This window comes from Microcebus murinus, chromosome 8, assembly GCF_040939455.1.
Source record: "Microcebus murinus isolate Inina chromosome 8, M.murinus_Inina_mat1.0, whole genome shotgun sequence".
NCBI classification, from domain to species: domain Eukaryota; kingdom Metazoa; phylum Chordata; class Mammalia; order Primates; family Cheirogaleidae; genus Microcebus; species Microcebus murinus.
In genome coordinates this window covers 42,150,247-42,167,853 of record NC_134111.1, presented here as the reverse complement: position 1 = coordinate 42,167,853, position 17,607 = coordinate 42,150,247, and the positions used below count along the sequence as shown (strand labels likewise).

The window sequence follows — 17,607 nt, the reverse complement described above, 5'->3', positions numbered from 1 at the left end:
ATTTAAATGAGTCTATTTGTACTGGAAGGGCAAAGTCAATATAAAAATTTTAAATCTATAGACAACACCCAAAATAGCAAGACCCAGAGAGGCAAGAGTTGAGTGCCTTTGATCCATTGTACAGTGTGAATATTAAATAAAAGTAACATCAAATTTTATTCAATTCAAATTGAGTTGCAGTTGTCACAAGCTATTGTTTAATCTGTTTGACAAGTTTTAAATTAGCCCCTGAATAGGTTGTCAACACATTAGCTCTTTAGAAGCTTCTGTATGCAATGTAAACTCTGGCTGTAGTTCCATTTCTGAATATTGAACTATACTTTTAAAGCATGTTTGCTGCTCTCCTTTCCCTTCTCTATTGTCAGTACTTATCAAAGTATTTAATATTAATAATGTATGTATGAAACATAAATATTCCAAACACCATGAACTAAGAGCACTCTCTGGTATGACATTTACAAATACCATGGCTATTTCAGGATCAACATTTTTACTAATTATAACTAAGATGTATACCAGAGATGGCAATCGAAATTGACTGGAGATTCCTTCAAAAGGTTGATTGTCTTTCTAGTTGTACCGCCTTTCATTAGTTATGTCTTATTAATTGTCACATTGCATTATATCTGTGCATAATATGATACCACATAACATAATGCAGGGAAAGAGAAGCAGTGTGAAAAGTAGGCATTACCTTTTAATGAGGCAGCATTTGTGTCGAGTCTGAATGCCTGCAGTTCATACAGAGAACAAGCATTTGAGTTAAAATTTCTGACATGTTTAGCAAACCAAGTATTCACTAAAGTAGGTGAGGTAGAAGCATTGTAGGAACTCCTGTATAACAATGACTACACCCGCGGCGCTGTGAGCAAGAAATAGACTGTATTTCAGGTTGAGGTACCCAGTGCACTGGTAGTATGAAACTCTTTATTTTTTTCCTTCAGGTCCTAAAGGGTTTCCCAGAATGCTTACAAGCTGACATTTGTCTACATCTCAACCAGACTTTGCTGCAAAACTGCAAAGCCTTTCGGGGGGCAAGTAAAGGTTGCCTTAGAGCTTTGGCAATGAAGTTCAAGACTACCCATGCACCTCCAGGCGACACCCTCGTTCACTGTGGGGATGTCCTCACTGCTCTTTATTTCTTATCCAGAGGCTCCATTGAAATTCTCAAAGATGACATTGTGGTGGCTATTCTGGGTGAGTGTTTTAGAATGGAATGGTGACAGATTCAGTTATTATTAGATATTGCAGTACTATCAATGATAGCAAAAAGATCTATTTATTTATAGGGACTGCTTAAGACTGGTGGGTAATTTGAAAGCTTTATTAAAAATCAGATTCAAGTCAAATAACCTTGCAAAAATATGTGTTTTTTATTTATTTATTTATTTTTATTTTTTGAGACAGGATTTCACTGTGTCTCCCAGGCTGCAGTGGCCTGACTACAGCTCACTGCAAAAAAATATGTTTTCTTGGCTGTCTCACTTTTTCTCTGACATGTAAATGTTTCCATGATTCTCTTCTGTTCTTAAGCTACTTAGACATTTGTAGCCAAATATATGGAAATAGTCAGCATTTTCTGTTTTCATGTTAGAAGCTCTTAGCTTCATGTTTAACGCCTTAAAATAGTGCCTTGGGCATACCTGCTAGCATGTTTATGTTTAGATGAATTTTATTTCTTCACTGTGCACTTTCACCTGATACATCCCATTAAATGGAATTATATGAGTCCTTGTCTAGGTAGTGTAGACCTGTGAACATAACAACCACGGATAGAGGTAAATTAGTATTAAATTCATCTGGTTTGGGTGCAAAAGAAACCCCGGGTTTAATCTGTTCCTTTAAAATAAAGGTAGGCCATGTTAACTTGTAGGATTTCTTTGGAATATTAGGACAGTGGAAAAGAACCAGAGAACAGAAAGAAACACAGTCAGTTCTCCTCTCCTACTACCCTAGCTGATAGGTTTAAGCCTCACTCTCCTCATGGTAACACCTGCCCCCAAAATCTGTGAAATTTTTCACTTCTTTTCCCTGCGGATTAAATCCAACTCCACTTAAATAATGAGCCTGTAATTCAATGATTTTGTGTGACTCGACTTTTGATGTTCATATATATGATAGTCAACTCTGAAAGGACAGGGTTGTTGTCTCTCTTGCTACTATGTAGAACCAGAGCACGGCACAGCACAGAACCCAGATACAGGATGAAAGTGTTTCAGTGATTTCCTATATATTTTGATAATTTTATTATGAATATAATTTCTTTAAAAATTCCCCAAATTGACCCAAGTATATAATTTGATTTTCAATTCAATAAGCAAAGAATAAATGCATAGTCTAAATCCCTTCAAGACCACACAATCACGTTAAGTTTTCACTAGATTTGGCCTTAGCAGTTTATCCTGGTATGTGGCCATGGAAGGAGCATGTTTCGCTGCATTCCTGAACTTCAAATCAGCCAGTCCTAGCTTCTACAAGGAAAATAATAAGTCTTCTTCCTTTATAAAATAATAATTCTAGAGTGTTGCTAAGCTGTACACACAGACTAGATTACTCCTTGCTCATTTACAGCCATGTAAGCTAATTAAAACACGAAGCCCATGCTTAATTTAATTCAGAGGTTTTTCTTTTAAATATATATATATATATTAAACCTTCAAAACTATAAAGAATTTCAAGAGATTCTCCTTTGCTGTCTCTATTTCTACGTATGTCAGCACCTAAATCACAAATAATGATTATTTTTTCTATTTTTGAAAGACCGGTATTTATTTAAACTATAATCAATGTATCTTCTCTGATGTCAATTTTTCTTATATAATTAAGATATAGTATTTGATTTCTCTCTATTAAACTCGTATTTAAAACAGAAATATTACAGCATTTATTTTACTAATTAAAACTTTATTGTTTAAATTACATGAAGTTGTTTACCAAAAACTAAAATAACACACCCAGGGAGTTTGTTTTTAAATTGGAATAGAAACATCAGGATGGATATAAGAAAACAGTATTTTACACTGCCATTCTTGATGTTTAAAAGTTATATCCTCAAGTGATCCATCAGTATTTATTAAGTACGTATGCCACAGGTACAATCCGTAGTGCTTTGATGGTCAGAAACAGAAAAATCTAAGTAGCCATGACATTCAGGGAAAATATTAAATGGGAGGAGATTAGATCTGCAGTTTCGGGTGGATAAGGGCTTTGACTCTGGAGTCAGGGTGCATGGGATTTAATCCTGGCTATTCTCTCCCTCCCTCCACTTCACCTAGCTAAGAAGGTAACCTTGGGCTAATCAGTTTACCTCTTTAATCCTCTTTCTATATTCATAAAATTGGGATAATAATTAGTAATTCCTTCATGAAGTTATTTTGGGGATAAAATGATGCACCTAAGCATTTGACACAGTGCCTGGCACCTATTAGTGCTCAATAAATATTTGGTGATGTTGCTGTCATTCTTATCCTGATCATTGAACAAGACCTTGAAAAGCAGGTGGCATGTGGCTAGGCAGAGGTGGTGGGGAGGGCCCATCAGAAGCCAGACGTTGAAGGAATTCCAGGTTTTTCAGGAGAGCAAGGAGGACAACCTTTCAGAACATAGGCCATAGAACAAAAAGCATGACTACATTATGTTGAGAAACTATATTTATTAAACAAATTGGACAAATTCATTAAAGGCAAATACAAAGTGGTTATTAAAGGACACAAGATGTGTTCAAATTGCTCCACCAATCCCCTAAATGTCAAAAGAGCTCCACCATAACCCCCAGCCAGACATCACCTCCCAAGAGCATACTGAAACATAAAGGTCATGAATCTGATTCACTGTGGCCTTTGCCATATTCTTTTACTGACAAAATCAGAACACACCTACCTAAAAGTGCCTTTAAAATACTCAATGGCAAGACTTTTCGCTAGCAACGAGGGGCATACCAAAGATGTGTTTGCTACAATCTAGATGCTTAGCCATATAACCAAAACAAACAAACAAACAAAAATATCAAAGGGATTATACCAGAACCAGTGATGTTTAGAGTTAAAATTCCATTGAGCAAGTGTGGGCTGGGGCAGTCAGCCTGGGTGCTGGAACTTTGCTGCCCAAGTGTCTATTGGCTGTGGGCTTTACATTTGAAGTCTTTGGTTCAGGGATTGGTCAATTGGTAAGTGGTTCCCTTCCACTTTTAGAAGGAAAACATTAAGTTTGGATTCTGTTTACTTCTCCTTTCTTTCCTTTTTTTTCCCCATTTCTTTTTCTTCTTTAGGAAAAAATGATATATTTGGAGAAATGGTTCATCTTTATGCCAAACCTGGAAAGTCTAATGCGGATGTAAGAGCTCTCACATACTGTGATTTGCATAAGATTCAGAGAGAAGACTTGTTAGAGGTTTTGGATATGTATCCCGAGTTTTCTGATCACTTTCTAACAAACCTAGAGTTGACTTTCAACCTAAGGCATGAGAGTGCAAAGGTATATGTTAACTATTTGCCTATTTTTATATTTCTGACATTTTATTTTACTCTTAGATTGTACATATACTTCTGAAAAAAGTTTTGCAGCAAAACTTTGCCAATTCTATATATTTGAAAAAGGCCGTTGAAAGGTTTAAATTTTAGGAAAGAAACTCAGCCTAATTACTTTTCAAACATATTCAAATATGTTGAATAATTTTAAGTATGTCAATTGAGTTTGCCTCTGTAAGGAACCCTTAGATGACATAACTTAGAATGAATATTGAGAGTGTGGCCCTAAGCCCCTCACGCTATTCCACTGTGAAAATGTGTCCTTATGACTTATAACTATTCTATGGATAGAGAACTTATGTTGGAGCCCAAAATTTACTACTAGGTTATTTCTTCTACATCCCTTCACCTGCCAAACCCCAAATCCTGCAACTCCACTCCAATTCTAAATACTATTTTTTATCAGAAATCAAATATTAGGTGTTTGATACTTGCCAGTGTATTTATATGCTAACTAATATATTCTTTGGGAAAAGATCCTCCAGTCAATAATTAGGTAAAAGGTGGTAGATTTAATACTCCCTGGAGTTATAGTCATTCCCAGACACTGTGAGAGACTTAAAGAGAAAGGGTAACCTTTAAAGTCACCAGGTTGCCATTTAAGATCCTGATGCATCCGCTCAGATAAGTGCTTCTTTACAAAACACTGGAAAGTTTAAAAATATTTAGGTGGTAAAAGGCTCCAGTTACATGGAGCATATGTTTTTTTAATAATGGGTTAAATTTAGTAATTTAGCACAATCCCAGTTTTATGTCACCAACCTCATTCTGATTTTGCTTTGAAAAACAACAAAATCTACCTCAGGTAATTTCCTTATGTAAAAGTTTAGTATACACCCAAATAAATAAGACAGGAGCTTCTATTTTTATCTATTAATATAAAATTGATAATATTGCACAAAGTGAACCAGAGAGGAAGGAAGTGGGAGCTGGAAACAAAATACTAGAGAGTTCAAAGCATAATGTTTATTGAATTTGACCTTGTATTTATTGTTGTGAAATTTAACTTTGTGATCACTATCGCGTCATTTAAACATCATGGCTAATTATAATTAGTTTATACATTTTCTCTGTAGTAATACAGATTCTACCAAGTTTTTAATATTACTACAGTTGACCCTTGAACAGTGTGCAGGTTAGAAGCACAGATGCCTGTGCAGTCAAAAATGTGCAAAGAATTTTTCCTTCCCTAAAACTTAACTACTGTTAGCCTACTGTTGATTGTAGGCCTTATTGATAACATAAACAGTCAATGAACACATATTTTGTATGTTATACATATTATATACTGTGTTCTTACAATAAGGTAACACAGAGAAAAGAAAAGGTTATTGAGAAAATCTAAGAAAGAGAAACAATATTTACCATTCATTAAGTGGAAGTTGATCATCCTAAAGATCTTCATCCTCACATTGAGCAGTCTGAGGAGAAGGAAGGGTTGGGTTAGTCTTGCTGTCTTAGGGGTGACAGAGGCAGAAGAAAATCTGCAAATAAGTGGACCCACACAGTTCAAACTTGTGTTGTTCAAGGGTCTACTGTATTATTTTTTATTTTAACTTTACCAAGCCACATAAAACACATTTCACATAAAGGATTATTTTGTCTCTAAATGCTGACATCATCCCCAAACATTTTTAATAAATAATTTCTACAACTATGATTTCCCCATCAGATGGTGAAACTATTAGAATTATTCTTATCAGACTGTTTTTACAATTTAGAAACAACCATCATTGTAGCTGTTCACCTGCAATCTAGTAATTAAGTCTCAGGGTGGTTGAAATGGCATGAAATAGCAAATAGTTTACTGATAGCACGTTATGTTCAAATTGGGTAATCTTCCATTTTTATCTTCATGTTCCATTAACAAAGGCTGATCTCTTACTACGATCACAATCCACGAATGAATCCGAAGGAGACAACTGTAAACTGCGAAGAAGGAGATTGTCATTTGATAGCGAAGGAGACAGAGGTAATTCATTCCATTTCTAGAGTGTAAATGTAGAGCACGTGGCTATTAGCTCTTCTAACTTAAAAGCTCATTATACTTCTGATTCCAAGAGTAAATTTCATTCGGGCTCTAGAAGGGCGAATCCCTTACCTTTTCCAGTAGCTAATAACCTGGTTTTTGGTTTCTGATTGATAGCCCTTGACAATGTCATTCAGCAAAGCCATCTGATATCTACAATGACATCACAGATAAAGTAACAGAGTGGATTGGTTAACAAAAAAGGAGGCCAGTTAATCACAGTTGACTGACTATACTGGACCTTTCTGAGCAAAGTGTTCTGAAAGGAGGACTATCATTTCCAGCCAAGAGCTCCATCCTCCCACGTGGCTCACTTGCACATATGACGTGGATGAAGGCCACATTTGTTAGTCTTTGTCATTCTCAAACTCCGTGGTTCCTGCCACTTCTTATCCTCTCTGGGTTTTTCTGCCTCTCTGACTGTTCTTTATGTTTTACTCATATATTCAACAAATATCGATTTGACATTTCACATTTTCAAAGAGCTACTCAATATTCTAAGAAGTAAATTGTGCAAAACATCCCTCATCTTCCCTAGGGAAGGAGATGGACACACCCTCAAACAGCAGGTGCTGTAACGGGAGTAAGCACACCTCAGTGGGAAGCCAGGTGAGGGTGCCTTTAATGGTGCCTGGGCAGATGGGAGAAGGCCTTCCCCAGGAAGCCCCACCCTCGCCCCATGCTGATCCAACACTCTAGTCTTCTCATTCGTTAGCCTCACAGCAACGTCACCTGTGAACCAGCTCCCCTTTTTTTCTTGAATATTATTTTCTTAGCATCTGTGACACTTCGCTCTTCCTGTTTTTCTCCTACTCCCACTAATTCCCTGAAAAGAATTTCAGGATCATTACCTTCTTCACCAGGTTTAGTTGTTAGAGTTTCTCAAGGAATCATACTAGGTCCTCTTTTCTTTTCAGTCTGTATCATACTCTTTCCCTAGGTGATTTATGTCCATCATTTAGTTATATCCTCACATAGGAGTCATACTTATCTACATTTTAATCCCACACCACCTGAGCTTCAATCTCACATATCCAACAGCCTATTAAATTATCTACTTGAAATCTCAGAGGCAGCTCAGACTCACCACTTCTTAAATCGAACTCATGCTGCTCCCTGGAAACCTGCCTCCCTTTAGTTTCCACGCCTTTCCAAATCTTGCCACCAACTAATCAATTGCACAAGTCGGGTATCTAGAAGCCAACGTTCTCGCAACTTCCCCAGCAACTCTGGCAACAAGTCTTGATGTTGCCACCTCCAATCTATCTCCATTTAGTCTTCAAATTAGGTCTCCTTTTGGTTCACTTTTCTGCACCTCCTCAGCTGCAATTCTGGAACAAACCACCATAATATGCCACTTGGAATATTGAAACAGCCTTCCAACTCACCTTCCCACATGCAGCTTGCCCCTCTCTCATCTATTCCACACTGGACCACTGGTGATTTTTTTTTCTTAATGCAGTTACTCACATATTCAAAGCCCTCTAAGGACTTCTCATTCCCCAAATTTTTAATAGGGTAGGTCTATGCCTACCTTTTTAGTCTTACCTCATACCATCTCTCCCTTAACTAACCTGTTGAGCTCCTCTCCTTCCCCTATCAGTTTATCTCCTCTGTAGCATTTCCTCTAGTTGTACTTCTAAGTTTATTTGCATCATTATTTAATGAATGTCATCTGCCTCCAGATCATAAACTCCATGGAGGTGGGAAATATTTGGTCCCCTGCAGCTGTAGCACTTGCTGCATAGCAGGTGCTCAGCAAGTATCTGTTGAGAGAATAAAGGAAATAGATTTTGAGCATTTTCCTTTTGGTTCTCTCCTCCTTTTGCCTTCTTAATTCAAGTTCTGTCCTTGACTCATTTCTCTTTTCCATGAATCTTCTCCCTAGGGGAAATCATCTACTAGCTGTAGCTTGCTCTACATTCAAGTGAACCAAACTGCCCTCTTTTCCATGTAAATCATTTCTGTGTTTTGGCTTGTATCATTCCCTTAATTAGAATTTGCCTCATTGTGCTCAAAAACACACATACATGTGCATGCGGGCACACACAACTGTGCCACACCACTGTTTTGTCCACTAAAATTATATTTCTTTATCAAGGTCAATCTCTAATGTTATATTCAATGTGAACTGTTTCTTGATCTCCTCAAATATAAATGTTCTTTCTCTTATGAATTGTCGAAACACCTCTCGAGATATTGTCAAAATCTGCCCTGTACAATAGTTACTTGGTATATTTTTCCTTTTTCTCTGCCACACTGTAGATTCCTTTAACAAAGAATATTTGATAAATATTTGTTGAATTGGGCTCATCATTGAATTCTTGGGCCAATTGCAGAACAATAAACCACTCATAGATAATTGATAAATTTTTTTCTAAAATGTCCTTCATTATTCTCTTGGTGACTTTTTCTAAAATCAGAACCACTACTATTTAGCCATTCTTCCACAGAGTTAATCTAAGTCCCTAATCCTAAAGTTGATCTCTTATTTTTATCTCACTGAAAATGAAGAACAGGTTAACAATGTTGTCTATATAACAATGTCCTCCATACAGTTAAAGATTTATTAAATCTTTCAATCTTATTCAGTTTCCTCTTTCTCCAAATAAATAATCTAATGTTTTTATCTCCTGATAAGGCCCTAAGAGCATGTCACAATTTATATTGTGCTCATGCAGCTAGACATTTCTGTTGATTTTGAAAACTTTTCCTTTAATCATGGGCTTAATCTAAAAGAACAATTTTATAGAAAGTGTAGATGTTAAAAGATTTGCCTGCCTGTAGTTTTTTGAGGTTTCCTAGTATGCCAGTGAGTTACTGTGAGTTGGTCAATGTGAAAACACAATTCACTCTAGTTAGCCAGAGCGCATTCCAAAGTCTTCAGGATTCCAGGGTGTTTCAGGCAAGTGTAATATTTGCTAAAAAGCAATTTAGTCCCTGTCACTCCAATCTACTGCTCTTAAGGTGACCATTCATTCTATAGTTCTTGAAGTAGAATCAACATCTAGGAGAAAAACACATATAAGTATAAAAAACCAGAACTTTCAAGGGATCATTGATGCTAAATATGTGGATACATAAAATGAAATCTTCCTGCAAAATACACTAATTATTTTAGCATTAGTTTATTGCTAATCTGAAAGGAAACCTTGAAGGCAGGCATCCACAAGTGCTAATGTCTGTGAATCAGACAGCAGAGGCATCAGGAACCAGAGGGAAGACCACATGCTTGGGCACTGGAGGTGGAAAGAGGTTGAGTCCTCCAGCACTCACTGCCTACTCAGCAGGACCCTGGAACTTTTTGGGCTTCAGTCATCAGCTTCCCAACACCCTCTTTCCAATCGTGCCTACCACATGGTGCTGAAGAGCTCACATTCAAAAAAATGATCTGTAGAGACTCTGGCAAGATGACTTGAACAAAATAGATATTTAACATAATTAATTTGTTGATGAAGGTAGTTTGTTTTCATGAGCTTCACATTTTTTTTTTTTTTGGAGGAAAAAAACCCATTTCCCTAGAGGAGATGGAAAAAACCTATTCCCTAGTACAAATTTGAGGACACTTTGTACATTTTGAAGGCATCTTCAAATAGTTCTCTTTCCTTCCCAAAATTCTGGTTACAGAGGTGCTTGGGACCTCCTGATATAACTAGGACCATCATAGGAAAAGCTGTCACAGGTCCTGAGCCAAAAGCATTTAATAAAATGTTATTGTGACAGAAAGTGAAAAATAATAATGCTACTTTGATGACCTATTCAGTGGTCATGAGCATTGTTAAGACGGCTGGGCTTAAGAGAAGGAAATGAGGAAAATTCTAGAAAATAGTCTCTATGTAAGTGGTCTTCAAAGTTAGATTGTACTTACTTCAGTGTGTGCCAAAATGATCCATTGGGCCATGGTAATAATAATCCTTTTAAAACTGTATGTTGTGTATATTTTATAGTATATGGAATATATTAGTAAAATGACATATATACATGACACAAGAGATATATGTATGTATATATGTTCTGTATATTATAAAATATGCATATATGTCTGTATATATCTACACATGCCATTATACACACGTATGCATTGTTACTGATAGAGCTTGTATGATCAAATATTTGGAATGTTCTGCTCAACTCTTTCTGTGGAAAGAAAATATAGTATCCAAGTAGCTAGTAATGGCTGATTAGGGGGCCAGTGACTTTCTGGCACTGAATAATCCAATGAAGGCAGCAACATAACAGACCCAAACCAATCACCTGTTCATCTGGTGCCCATTGTCTCTGAGATCCCGCTGTGTGCTAAGTGCTCCTAGGGTTGTTTTTTTTTTAATCTTTATTTACACTTTATTTAGTTTTTAAAATTTTATCTCTGCTTTTTAGAGAAAATTCTTCATCAGTTAGTGAGGAGACATGGAAATTTCTTATAAATTATAGTTATTGTCTACATACCTACCCTCTTCAATTTTTGCAACATTTTCTAGATTTGTCAGGAAGGATAAAGGTTTCTACAGAATTCTACAGAAGTTAGCTTTACTTTTTTCGTACCAAATAGTGAGAAGGAAAAAAGAATTTGGAAAAGGGAAGTTTTTACCCTAACTGGTTTTAGTGTTTGGAAGCTCCTCAAACATTGTGAAAAATTATGAAGTAGAGTTTCTGCTTATGTTATACGTTTTAAGAGAAATTCCATCTATATACATATATATGCTATTTTTTTAAACTACAAGATAGAGGTCACCTGAGGTCACCGTATTAACATACAGGAAACATGGGAAGGCAAGTACAAAAGTCTCCCAAAAGAACAGATTTGGAAGATTCCTTTGCCTCTCATTAGACCTCTGCATAAGTATCTGAACCCCCTCTTCCAACCATCACTTCTCTATACTTTTTCCCAACTTCTTTTTCCAAAAACATAAAATTCAAGACCAAAGTAGTCAAGTAGCTTCAATTAAATAGCACCTGAAAAATGTACTGGGTCAAAAAAAAAAAAAAAAAAGATGTTCTTAGCAAAAGTTAAAAAATGCTGAGCTTGTTCTTCCTAATCTAGAAATATTTTTACTCTCTTAATTTCCAAAACCTAGGAAACAACTCTCAGAGCTCAGGACACCCTATTACTACTGGTAAAAAAGATTATCACAGTAAAGAAACTGCCAAGCACAGAAAGCAAAAAAAGAAAACAAAACAAAAACAAACGCAAGAGAAAAATAATTAAAGCTGTTAAAGATGCGCCTGTACCAGCTAAAGGAATAGACATCAGGAAAGAATGTTCAGCATCTCGTTTCCAATGGGCTTGGATGGTTCTGTACATACAAGAACCATCTGACAAACAACGGATTCTGACAAACTGGAATCTGTTCTAAAGATATATACATCCTAAGAGTAGAGAAGAGAAACTGAAATTTACTCATTTTCTTATCTGTATAATTGTTATTAAAATGAGCACTTCTATATATTAATATATTCAACTGGAAAAATCTAATGTTCCAGAAAATAGAGCAGAAATGGTCTTGAGCTCATTATACTTTGCATTTCAAAGGATTACAGTAAACATCATCTCTTTGTAATACTGGTTTAATGATTTTGCATTGCCTTCCAAAATAACTTCTATGAAAATTATTGAAGGGGTAGATATACACACTGACAAGCTTAGTTTTATAAAATAAGAATTAATTCTAACTTTATTAAATTAATCCTTTAAATATGTTGGTATTGTATTTTGATATCTCTTTAGGAAATTTTTCCCAATAACAAATAATGATTCGATTTTTCTTATCCATTTTAGCCGTATATAAATGCATCTTTTCATTTTTTTCAGCTTTATTGAACTATAATTGAAAAATAAGAGTTGTATAATTTATGATATACTATATATATACATACACACACACATGCACACACACATTGTGAAATGATTACTACAATCGAGCTAATTAACATACCCCATCACCTCACATAATTAACTTTGTGTGTGTGTGTGTGTGTGTGTGTGTGTGTGTGTATGTGTATGTGTATGCGGAGAGAATACTTAAGATTTACTCTCTTAGCAACTTTCAAGTATATAATACATTAACTATAGTCACCATGCTGTAAAATAAAACTCCAGAATTTATTTATTCTGCATATCTGAAACTTTGTATTCTTTGACCAATATTTCCCCTAACTCATCTGTTTTTTATTTTAATTTTTAAAGGCATTTAATCTTGTATTTGTATTAAAAAATAATCACTTGGTCCCCATTTAATATCCTTTAAAGCTATAGAGGGCCTAAGGTACTTGATCTCAAATGAAGAAATTTATTTTACACTCCAATTTTCCAAGTTATCTGGCTGGAAATTACTCAGCTTATTTCTAAATCATCACCAGTGGGAAATCTAAACCTCAGATGCTCAGAGAGCACCTTTAAATGCCTCTCTTTGACCAAAGGTTATGTCTCCCTGTTGCGTCAGACAAATAAAAATGATAATTAATGTGAAAGGCAGATTCCATGAAAGATGAAGTGAGCACGAATGTTTGTTCCCGGTTTTCTGAAGTGAAAGGACTTTATATTATCATTCCTAAATTGAATGGGTCAGCTACTCCATCAGGACACCTTTATTCTATGGTCTTGAATTCATTCTGAACCCAGAGAGATGCCCCCATGACAAATCACAAATGCTTTAGAATCATGTCCTGGGAGAAAAGGGGAGGAGATGCACTGTCAGCCTATAGAAACAAGAGAGGAGAAAAAGGGTTTTCAGTTTTCTGAATTCGAAAGTAAATTTGAGGTTTAATTAAACAAGCAAAAATTCTTCTTTGTAAAATGATGGTTACCGAAGTGGTTATGCAATCTCACTTCTAGCAGAGGGAAAAATGTAAAACTCCCTCAGATTACTGCACTTGGAATATTATTTCTATGTGGAATATAAATAGAATTAAGAAAAAAATAGCACCTAATGCTATTTAATGTCTACCAAATGATTCAGTTAAACTGGGAAAAGGTAGAAATGGAATAGTCCATCAAAATTTAGAAGTACCTGGAGGCTAATTATAATGCACTTCCGCTGCCCAATTGCATGTACTTATTACATCAGCACATCAGCCAATTTCCAGTCAAAGCCCGAACACTTTCCGTTTGTAAGCCGCAAATAGATTGTCATTTCAACTTTCATTCTGTAGGGCATAAAAATGAAGCTTTAATTTATCTAGTATGGAATAGAAAAATGTTGTTTCAGGAGGGCTGAATCAAAGCAACCGTTCATATGGCCAGGGTGATAGCATGGTGGCGATGAACACAGAAATAAAGGTTGGGTTTTTCTCCTTCCAAATTGGAAAAATTTAAAGATATCAAACTTTTTCTTCTTTTACCTGATTCTGCCTTTACTTGAAATTTTTTCTAAAGGATTTAGGTCTTACACATGCAGAGTAATTTGCTTCATCTTACTATAGAACTAAATAATAGTAATTCCTCATTCAACAAATTTGGGATATTTGTCCTGAACTGAAATCAACAAGTTATAATTCAACTTCACAATATATGATAAGTGATGAATCTTATTCCTAAGCATCCAAAAATCAAGCCATAAATTAGTAAACCAAGACTGGGCACTGAAGCAGTAGGTGGAACAGAACATTCTGCTATGTATAAGGATTTAAAAATCTACAGAGAATCCCCAAGACCTCTTAAGCCAAAGAGACAAAATGGTTTATTAATCTGTGATAACATCCATTACAAATGTCCATGTTAGCATTACCCGTAATTAGATTGAAGGCACATTTATTAATGATTAATTCAGTTTACATTTTATTATGCTGGAAAAGGCTCCATGAAAGTGTTTAGAAGGAAAGCATATTTGGGAAAATGAGAATCCTGAGCTGATTCAAATCCCATTGGTGCCCAAGTTAGGGACTACAAAAAGGTTTACTTAGGAGGAACAAACTGATGCAATTAGTAAGCAGGTATGAGGATAATTTGGAGAAGGAAAGCTATTTTTTTTTCACATTTACTAGCCTAAATTTTGTAACTATTACTTTTTCAGGAATAAAATGACATCTTCAAAAGGTGGAAAACATTGATTAAATTTTCAGAGGGCTTTGGGAAAGGGGAAAAGTTAAATACAAAGAAAGTAGGAGGAAGATGAAGAATGAAGTTTAGAGGTTTAAGGAGGGCTATGCCAATGACACTGAAGAGAAAAGAGTTTTTGTATGAAGAGCTGATCTCAATATTTATAACCAATTAGACTAGCGGTTGAGTGGAGACATAAGTAACGCTGAGTAATCACTGGTATCTATAATGCTGGAGATTGGAAAGTTCTGCGGTTTTCTCACTCATGGTGAAATCGCTGAGCAAATGTGAAATCTTAAAGAAAATAAATCAAGCAATCTGCTTTTGCTAGATTTAACTTTAATTGACAGAACATAAACTCCTCAATAACAATTTCACATAAAGTTGATTTTTAAAATTCTGTTTTTACCTTGGGCTGCTTTCTGGCTTCTCGTATTTTAAATTATGATTTTAAAAAAATAACGGGAAAAAAATCTTTGTTGAATTTCTATGCCATATGGGAATTTTTTAAAACAGTTGGAAGTTTCTCTGGAGTGGCCTTCAATCGGTTCATTTGGCCTTCTATAAATAAACAAGTAAGCACACCCAGGCGTAGAGTAGATGGGGACACTGTCTTCACCATTTCTCCAGAAAATGATATACCTTCTGGAGTTTTGCTGGTTAGTTATTAGCAGGAACCAGATGGAGAATTATACTGTCTCCCCAGGACACTAATAGAAACAAGTTCTGGGATTTGTCTCTTTGAGTTTTTCCTACTGAAATATGTTCTAACACAACCTTCAGGGCTGAAATTATCCTGACATTTCAGTATGAAACAGCCAATATGCACTACCAGCTTTAATGTAATTAGGTAAAACCTACCTTAATTACTGTATTTAAGCTTTATTTATTTATTTATTTTTTTTTTTGTAATATGCTACACAACCAAACTGCCTGGAATGTCAAGGCCATTTCATGCATTGTAGGTTGAAATTCAGCCAGCCAGCCTGCACCACAAGGAGGCTTCCGATTTTGACCTTTGCAATGTGTGAAATGCTGGGACAGATGATAGGGCATGGGGGTTAAAAACAAACAAATAACAAGCTACACCGTGGTGATATTTTAAAATTGGGACACATTTTCCCTTGTCTTTTTAATTTCTCTAAAGAGATAGTGCACCAGATTCTAAGAATATAAATGACTATCAAGCACATATAAATAAGTTTCAGTTATCCTACAGCTTTTCTCGGAGACATTATTAATTGTAAATATTCTTTCCATTTTGAAATGAATAATTTATTTCATTGAGATAATCTAATAATTTTTGAATTAAAAAAATAAAGTCTCCAAGTAGCCACATTTTCCATAGCAAAAAGGTAGTTTATATATAGTTACAGTATGATATGCACACAGTAGTATAATATGGACATAGTCTCACATTTGATTATCCACTATAAAATGACTTTTTTTGATAGATTTTGGCAAAGAAAACAGTACAAATGATCCTGAAGACTCTGCGGATACCATAAGACATTATCAGAGTTCCAAAAAACACTTTGAGGAGAAAAAAAGCAGATCGTCCTCTTTCATCTCCTCCATTGATGATGAACAGAAGCCACTTTTCTCAGGAATAATGGATTCTTCTCCTGGAATGAGGAAAGCATCTGGGCTCAACTTTGAAGACAGTGTACCCAACTCAGGAAGAATTCACATAGATAAAAGAAGTCACTCTTGCAAAGGTAATCAAGAATCAGGAATCAGGTCGTCTCTCTTCAGCACTAATTATAAAACATGACTTTTCCCAAATTAAGTACTATAGTAATACATGTTAATCTAATCTTTTTCAATTTCATGAACTGTTTGCAGAGAGTTCAGATCTTAGATCATCTACTACGAAGTGCTTGCACTATTCTGGAACAAGGAGTAATTTTTCCCAAACAATAATAGTGTAAGAGGTTTTTGTGGCCAGAATTAACACAATGCCAGGTAGAAAACTGTGAAAAAGTCTTTATTGACTCAGTGGGGAAAGAGGAACAATGAGTATTTTAAGAGAGCTAACCAACTGATTCTTTATATGCATCTACAGTGTTATAGTATGAAATGCCAATGCAATCACACTATAATACATGCCAAAGAGAATTTAATTTTACTGGCAATATGAGGAAAAGTGGAGAAATGACCTGAAATAAAGTTTGCTCTTGATCTAATTCATTTGTTTAACATCCCTACCAAAAGGAATACCCAAATGTATGGGTTTTGTTGTAGAAAATATGCATGACTTGGGTAATAATGCTTAATCAATAGATGCAGATTTGATGCTAAAGGATAGAAAACTCAGGAAAACTTGAAGAACTGTTACATGGAAGAACAATTATTGTAGCATCTATAGATCTAGCTATAAAGCAGTACCAATAACAGGTCTGTGTGTCAGACTGCTGGGGTTCCAAGCCCAGCTCTATTATTGCTTCCTTTATGTTTTTGGGTAAGTGACTTAACCAAACCCACTAAGACTCAGTTTATGCATCTTTAAAATAGGAATAATATTATCTAACAACCACAACTAGTTGGTTGTGGTTATTAAACAAGATAATGCATAAATTACTTTCTGGGAAGTAAAATCCCCAACTTTGCTTAATATTTTCTCACAGGTTTTATTTTCCAAATCTTTAATCATTTAATACATTTAATATGTCCCTGGATATATAAAAATATAAAGATCAAGAAGGCATAGCAAAACATTAAAAGAATATAACAAAAATGAAGGAAAAATAGATGCTCTTGGCCTACCAAGATAGCAAAAAATTATGGCACAGAGTAAGTTAATATTACTTATCATCATCACCATTATTCCAAAGGATCATATCCAACAACAATAGACTTTATTGAATCTAAAATGTTTAGGCTTTATATTTTTCCAGACTGCTTTCCCTATCATGTAAAATCAGCTTTTTCCATAACCCCACAATGAAGTAAGCTAAGAATGTATGCAAGTGTGCTCCAGACAATCTAAAATCTTGATGAAGTGAATGAAAATAGTA

General features: G+C 35.3%; 1 protein-coding gene across 2 annotated transcripts in view; it reads left to right on the top strand.

Moving 5' to 3' along the window:
• The window catches only part of KCNH7 (potassium voltage-gated channel subfamily H member 7), a 477,996-nt gene that overhangs the window by 443,152 nt on the left and 17,237 nt on the right, over positions 1–17,607 (top strand). Inside the window, exons 10-13 of one of the 2 annotated variants that reach the window (XM_076005608.1) lie at positions 954–1,197; positions 4,268–4,473; positions 6,399–6,498; positions 16,045–16,308. In XM_076005608.1, the coding sequence (XP_075861723.1) occupies positions 954–1,197; positions 4,268–4,473; positions 6,399–6,498; positions 16,045–16,308 (814 nt within the window). Of the gene's footprint in view, positions 1–944; positions 1,198–4,267; positions 4,474–6,398; positions 6,499–16,044; positions 16,309–17,607 lie in introns of both variants that reach the window. The other variant, XM_020288501.2, reaches the window with a different exon arrangement.